Raw genomic sequence first — 7,445 nt, forward strand, 5'->3', positions numbered from 1 at the left:
CGGGCAAGTGCCCATCAGGCCCACGCCTTAAGACAGCCCTGCGCGGCTGGGGGGAAATGCTCAGGCCTCGGCCTTCCTCGGGGAAATTCCAGCCCTGCCGAATCCCACGAAAGTCACCCAAAAGGGTCGGCAGCAGAGGCAGCGCCGTTGGAACTCCTGGCTCGGTCGGTCTGGACAGCGCCGTGGCGGGGCCTTTGCATTACCCAGAAGGGAACCGGCGCCAAGAAAAGCCTCGTCGGCTCTGGATGGATCCCATCAGGAAATCTGTTAGAGTCTCCGAGAAATGGGGTGGGGGGGGGAGCTGGGGGACTTCAAAGAAGAGCGGCAGGAGCAGTTGCAGAAGAGCAAAAGCAGCGAAGGCGTCCTAAGAGCAACCAGCAGCACCGACGGTTGTAGGTTGGATCATAACACCAAGGGTAGGAGTCCCACGGGAGACTAACGGGGGTATCCAGGGTCCTTCTCCGGTTCCAAGGACCAGGAGCCGTGGAAGAACCGGAGTTTGATCGGCCGGGAAGTGGCGGGGCGGGGGGAGAGAAAAAAAGGCCCGGCCAAGCAAGCAGCGCCCCCCCCCCCCCGGTGTCGAGCTCAGGAAAACGAGCCTCGCGGCTTGTTTTGTGGGTATACAAATTGCATTTACTCGGAGCGATTTACTCTTTTAAATGAAATGGCTTATATATATAAATATATATAAGGGAAGCCGTCTGTCTCTTTGCTGTCTGTCTTTCTCGCTCTCTTTCTCTCTCTCCCTTTCCTTCCTTCAAAGTCGCACCAGGCTTGTAATCAGCAACACAACCTGACATAAATCAAGGCAGGATTGACAGGGACTGACAAATAACTGATGGATTGCGGTTGGAGAGCATTGACAGAGGATGAAGGAGAGGAACCAAGGGAGAGCGCGCCTCCCCCCTCCCTGGTCGGGAGGAGAAGGGCGGGAGGAGGAGGAGGAGGAGAAGAGGGAGGGGGAGGGGCCTCATTCACGTGACACCCCCCCGGCCTCGCCCAATCCCCGCGTGGAAACCTCCCCACGCCCCTCCAGTTCCGCTTGGAGGGCGCTGGGTTGGCGTATTTGGAAGAGGGAGGTCCGGGACTTTTCCTGCTTTTTTTTTTTTTCTTCGTTTCGTGCCGGAGGAAATCCGAACCAGGCCCCGTCAGCTTTTTTTTTCCCCTCCCCCTCCCATCCCCCCCCCCATCATAAACTGAGTCCGGGGTCGTTGCACGGAGAGCACGCGCAGCGCCTCTCTCTCTCTCTCTCTCTCTCTTTTGGCTTCATCGGGAAGCCGGGAAGCGACCTAACCCAAGCAAAAAACCAGACCCGGCCCATCTTGTCCCAACCTGGAGGCAGGCAGCGTCTTGCGGCCCGGCCCCGACCCAAAAAGGCAGCGCGGCCGAAGGGTGGGCGTTGTGGAGTGGGGGGAAAGCCCCGCGCGGATGTCTGGAGCCCGGAAAAGTGGGGAGGGGTTTTCCCCCAGGAATGCCATGCCCGGCAAGAAGCGAGCCCCGCTGAGCTGAGCAAGGCAGGAGGCGGGATGCATGGATGGGGAGTGGGTGGGTGGGGGTCGTCGGCCGCGGAAAAGCCCTTGAAGAGGGAGCGTGACGTCACATCCCCTTGACCCTCCAATCACCTCGGGCTCCCATTTGATTGGAAGGCGGCAAAGGCTTTAATCTCCCGACTAATTCAGCTTGCTCGGGAAGCCACTTTCTCTGCCAGAGCCGAGGCTGGTGGGGCAGCGGCTGGCTGGCTGGCAGGAGAGCGGCTTGGGCGGAGAGGAGGAGGAGGAGAAGGAGAAGAAGAAGAAGAAGAAGCAAGAGACCGAAGGAAGGAAGGAAGAAAAGGAGGAGAGAGAGAAGGGCCGGGCAGAGAGGGGGGTGAACGGCAGAGGAGACAAGCCCGGGCTCTTCTCCCTCCCCCCACATCCCCTCCTTCTTCCCCCGGGGGGGGACACAACCCTCCCCCCTCCTCCCCAAAAAAGCACGGATTTATTTCTCCAGCGGTTGAAACCTCGGACTTTCCCTTTTGCCCGAATTTGAAGAAGAAGGGAAAAAAAGCAAAGACTGAAAAAAACAGAGAAAGAAAGAAAAAGACTGGGGAAAAAAAAAGAAAAGAAGAGGAAAAACCTTCGGAGTAATCTGCGGCGGCGGCGGCTGTTTCTGCTGCTGCTGCTGCTGCTCCCGGTTTTTGCAAAGGGGGCGGAATCTTCCTCCCTGTCGTCCCCCCCCCCTCCCACTCCTCGGTCCCCGAAGTCGCCATTGGAAGCTGCAGACGCCCCGTTTCGGTTCCTGAGCAGCGCGTTCCCGGCGCCCCCCCTCTCCCCCTCCCCCCCGCGCGTTTTCATGCGAGCCTTTGGGTCATGATTACAGCCCCCGCGCTTTCTGCCGTAAGAAGTAGTCCGCGCGGAGGCGGAGGCGCAGGAGGAGGCGCGCCAGAGCTGGGAAACGGCGGCGGCGTTGGTGCTGAGATCCCTTGGCAGAGCAGGCTTGCTGGGAACCTTATCGGCGGCGGTAGCGGCAGCAAAGCTTTCTTCCACGCCATCCCCCCTTCGGACCCTTTGCGCCAAGCCAACCGTTTGCCCATCAAAGTCTTGAAAATGCTCACGGCACGGACCGGACACATTTTGCATCCCGAATATCTCCAGCCGTTGCCTTCCACGCCGGTCAGCCCGATCGAGGTAAGTAAGACACCGGGGTGGGGGTGGGGGGTGGGGGGACGACACACGACACCCCCGTCCTTTGGGGTGCGTGTGTGTTTGGGGGGGTGTGTGGAATCCTTTGTAGGGCTGCTGCTTTGCTTTGCTTCGTTTCAACAACTCTTCCCCCCCCCATGCATACACACACACACACCGTCGTCCAGCCTGGGGCAATTGATTTGGGGGGAGGGCAGGTTGGCTGGGGGTACCCCTAAAAAGCTCTCGGAGGGACCCGCCGGACTTGTCTCGCGGCGTCCCTAACCTTGGGTGGAGAGGAGACGCGCCCCCGCCTTTCCATTTTGCATTCTCAAGCTCTGGAACGGGGGCGGCCGGGTGCTCCGGCGGAATTTGCCACTTCATTCGGCGGGCTCATTCCTGCCCCCTCCGCCTTCCATTCCCTCCCCACCCCCCCACGGCTTGTTATGGAACCAGATTGCCATCCAAGGGGACGGTAACCTGAAACGGAGCAGCCATGGCCGGTTGGAGTGAGGTTTTGGAAAAGAAAGCCGCCCTGGCCTCTTTGGGGGTGGGAGAGGCTCTGCTTGTGTGTGTGAGTGTGTGTGTGAGAGAGATCGCTCTTCGGGCACGGGGAGGGGGGTACTGCGAGCTAAACGCCGCGGTGGGGTTCCGAAGGGCTCTCCAGATGCCCAGTGACTGGGCGAGAGGGCTGCGCGAAGCAGGGCTCGGGGCGGCGTCCCAACGGGGTGGGTGGGGGACACAGGGATGATCAGGGTGCCTGGTGGGGGAGCAGCGCAGGGCGCCGGCCTCGGCTTGCCTTGCAAGGCGAGAGGATGCCGCAGGCGGTGACTTTCAAAGGGGGTGGTTGGCGTCGAGGGAGGGGGCAGCCGCTTCGGCGGGGCCCTTCGGGGGAGCCTCCCTACCGGCTCACTCAGGCTGCCAACTCTCTTCTCTCTCTCTTTCTCAACTCCCCCCCCCGCCCTTCTGCAGCTGGACGCCAAGAAGAGCCCGCTGGCTCTCCTCGCGCAGACCTGCTCCCAGATCGGCAAGCCGGACCCCTCGCCTTCTTCCAAGCTCTCCAGCGTCACGTCCAGCGGCGGCGACAAGGAGGCGTCCAAGGGGGGCCCCTTGAAGCTCAGCGACATCGGCGCCGAGGACAAGTCCAGCTTCAAGCCTTACTCCAAGCCCGGCGCGGATAAGAAGGACTCGTCGGCCGTCGGAGGCTCCGGAGCCACCTCAGGAGGGAGCTCGGGCGGTGGCGGCGGCGAGAAAACGGGATTCCGGGTGCCGAGCGCCACCTGTCCGCCGTTCACGCCAAGGACAGGCAGCCCCAGTTCCAGCGCCTCGGCCTGCTCGCCCGGCCTGCTGCCCGGAGGGGAGAGCAAGGGCGGCGGCGGCGGGAACAGCGGCGGTGGCTCCGAGGCCGAGAAGAAGGAAGCGTCGGAGAGCTGCGGCAAGAGCGCTTCCGACGGCTCCGGCCGCCTGTCTTCCAGCGGCGGCGGCCTCTCAGCCGAGCTGAGCCAAAGCCACGAGGGCGCCAAGGGGCTGCTGGCGGGCGTCGCTTCGGCCGCCTCTTGCTCGACGGCGGACTCGTCCTGCAGCGCCGTCCCGTCGTCGGTGGCCGCCGCCGTGCTGAGTTCGGCCGGTTTGGTGGCGCCCGTCTCCCCTTACAAGCCGGGCCAGACTGTTTTCCCGCTGCCGCCGGCCGGCATGAGCTACCCGGGCTCGTTGGCCGGGGCGTACGCCGGCTACCCACCGCAGTTCCTGCCGCCGGGCGTGGCGCTTGACCCTAGCAAGGCCGGCAGCTTGGGGGGCGGCGGCGGGAGCGGCGGCAAAGCGGCCGGCTCCAGCCCTCTGGCCGGCGCCTCGCCGCCGTCGGTGATGACGGCCAGCCTGTGCCGCGATCCTTACTGCCTGAGCTACCACTGCGCCAGCCATCTGGCCGCCGGCACCTCCTGCGCCCACGAGCAAGCCCTCAAGGCCGGCGGCTACCCGCTGGTTTACCCAGGGCCGCCTCTGCACGCCGGCCCGCCGTCGCTGGCCGGCCACCCGCTTTACCCGTACGGCTTCCTGGTGCCCAACGACCCCCAGCCGCACAGCTGCAACTGGGTCTCGGCCAACGGGCCCTGCGACAAACGCTTCGCCACCTCGGAGGAGCTGCTCAGCCACCTGCGGACTCACACGGCTTTCTCCGGCCCGGCCGAGAAACTGCTCTCCGGTTACCCGAGCTCCAGCTCGCTGGCCGCCGCCGCCGCAGCGGCCATGGCTTGCCATATGCACGTCCCCACCTCGGCGGCCGGTGGCCCGGGCAGCCCCGGCGCGCTGGCCTTGCGCAGTCCGCACCACGCCTTGGGACTCAGCAGCCGCTACCACCCTTACTCCAAGAGCCCCTTGCCCACCCCCGGAGCCCCCGTCCCGGTCCCGGCCGCCACTGGACCCTATTACTCCCCTTACGCACTCTATGGGCAAAGACTGACGACAGCTTCTGCGCTGGGATACCAGTGAGTTTTTCCCCCGGTGAGGGGCAGGGGTGTGTGGCCGCCTGAGGCTGGGGTTTTGTTTTTGTTTTTGGTGATCCTTTGGGGGGCGTCGGGGGTGGGTGGGTGGATTTGAAGCGGGGAGAGGGAAGGAAAAGACGGCCCAACGTCCCTTGGAAAGTTTCTTAAGAATGGATGACCAGACAAAATTGGACGTTTTTTAAATAAATATATATATAAAGATAGTGTTCATCTTAAGGACTGGATCCATGGGCACTGTATTTATTTATGTTAGCTTCAAGCGGGACGATGAATCCATTAAAAAAAAGTGCATTACCTAATTTCAGCTCGATAGGCTTCAAGAAAAAACAACAAAACAAAACAAAGTGGAAACACCCTTTGTAGAATATAAATCAATAAAAAGAAAACGAGAAATAGAGGTCTTCTCTTTAATGTTACTTTAAAATTGCTATGATTGTACTGTATTGTACGTTCTTATTTAACGGTGGGTGGGTGGGGCAAACCCCCCTCCTCAATGCATGTCTCTTTTTCCAAGAACAACGCGGCTCTTAACTTGCAATTTGTCTAATCCACTTTTCAAATTGCAGCGATTTTTCAAAGGTGTATCCAGTGGCAAAGAGAGCGAGAATTGGTAATTTTTGTATGTATCCTGACAGAAAGGAAACCCAACCACCAACCACTCTTTTCCAAAAACCTCCGTTTGCCTTATTTTTATTCTTTTAAAAGAAACACTTGACTATTTTTTAATTTTTAAGGTCCACCCTGTAGCTAGGAACAGGAACAAGGGTGACGTCATGTATTTAAAATAATAAGACAATGTATCGCTTTAAAAGATTAAAATTCTGTATATTTGATGTATTAAAAAAAACAAAGGTTTACTTTTCTTTTGAAACAACCTTTTGGAGTCTGTTATAAATGCTCTTTAATTACTTGGGCGGATGAAAGTAAAGGAAGAGAAACAGCTATTGAAGGTTGATTACGCTCCCGGTTTAATTAGTACCCGATACTTTTCTTATTGCAGCTGCAGTGTTATTAAGCCGAACTAGGGCAATTTAAACTAAAAACAAAAACAAAGACGAAGTCAGCTTCTGTTCTAAGGGGAAAGGAAGGCGTTTGGCTTCCCGGGATTTGGCCACCAAGGCGCGTAAGAACGGCTGGCCTTTTAAAAAGGAGGGAAAGGTCGTGTTTTTGTTTTGCTTTTTACGCGCGGCGAATGAACTCCTGGCTCCGTTTAGGAAAAACGCGGGGACACGATCCAGCCCAGATTCCGGAAGGAATCGGGCTGGCTGGGGAAAGGGGTCTCGTCCCATCCCCCGTTCTTGGCTTGAGCAAGAGAGACCTACCTGCTCAGGAGAGAAACCGAGATCGACCGTGGCTTGGATGGTCTGGTTTTTCGTCCTAAAGGAGCGAGAAATGAAAGAAAGGAACGCGTGGGGGGTGAAGATTTTTTTTTAAACACGAGCGAGAAAGTCCCTCGGATTCCTAGTTAGGTGGGGGTGGGGTGTTTTGAAACCCAGGTTAGTTTGGCCTGATGGCTGCAAAAGAAAAAAAAAACCAAGTGACGGCGAAACGCATTCGTAAAAAAAGATTTCCTTTTCAGGCAGCCGGGGAAAACAGATCTACAAAATCTCGTTAGTTCCGTTGTTGCAGAAAAACGGACCACATCCGGAGATCCTGCTGCTTGTGGCGACGTTCGCACATGCTAAATTTGGGTTGGGCGTTTTAACCCTGGGTTTAAAAGGAGCTTTCGGAAGCCTCGGGCTTATTTTGCGGCGTGAACAAAAATCCCCTTTGGTGAAGATAGTGTGGTTTCGTGGGCCTTTTTGTGTGTTCAAAGGAAGGGAGCGAATTTCACGCGACCCGTTTTCGTCGTCTTGTGTGAATGCGGACGCGGGGATGTGGAGGGACAGATCGCCAGCAGTTTGGGGGTGTGGGTGGGGTGTGGAAATAAACCCTGACTAAAACCCTAATCCCCCCGGTCACTGATGCGGAAGTAGCTGCGTCGAAAAGGGAGGGGGGATCGTAGCTCTGGATGGTGGGGGGGGTGGACTTGAAAGAAGTCCCATCTCTTAAAATGGGACTGGGGAGAAAAGGTGCTTAATCGCTCTATCAGGCTTGAGGCCTGATTTATTTATTTTTTTTTACTTCCGAGTAGATTCCTTCCTACAAGTTGAAGGCCCGAGAGCTGCCGAATTTAAGAGGTGCGAGCGAACTTCAGAACGTCTTTCTGGCTTTCTGCTTCCCTCTTCCAGTTTTATTTCCATCTACTATTTTCCCCTCTTTGAGATGGAAAGTAAGTAACAAG

General features: G+C 57.9%; 1 protein-coding gene across 1 annotated transcript; it reads left to right on the forward strand.

Annotated features, from left to right (window-relative positions):
* The first annotated feature begins 1,231 nt into the window (after positions 1–1,231).
* On the forward strand, positions 1,232–5,554 carry ZNF503 (zinc finger protein 503). The gene is made up of 2 exons (XM_058188842.1): positions 1,232–2,666; positions 3,633–5,554. Exons 1-2 carry the CDS (start codon positions 2,349–2,351, stop codon positions 5,145–5,147), a joined length of 1,833 nt encoding a protein of 610 aa, XP_058044825.1. The 5' UTR covers positions 1,232–2,348; the 3' UTR covers positions 5,148–5,554.
* The last annotated feature ends 1,891 nt before the right edge of the window (positions 5,555–7,445 follow it).

This window comes from Ahaetulla prasina, chromosome 6 (assembly GCF_028640845.1).
Source record: "Ahaetulla prasina isolate Xishuangbanna chromosome 6, ASM2864084v1, whole genome shotgun sequence".
Taxonomy (NCBI): Eukaryota; Metazoa; Chordata; class Lepidosauria; order Squamata; family Colubridae; genus Ahaetulla; species Ahaetulla prasina.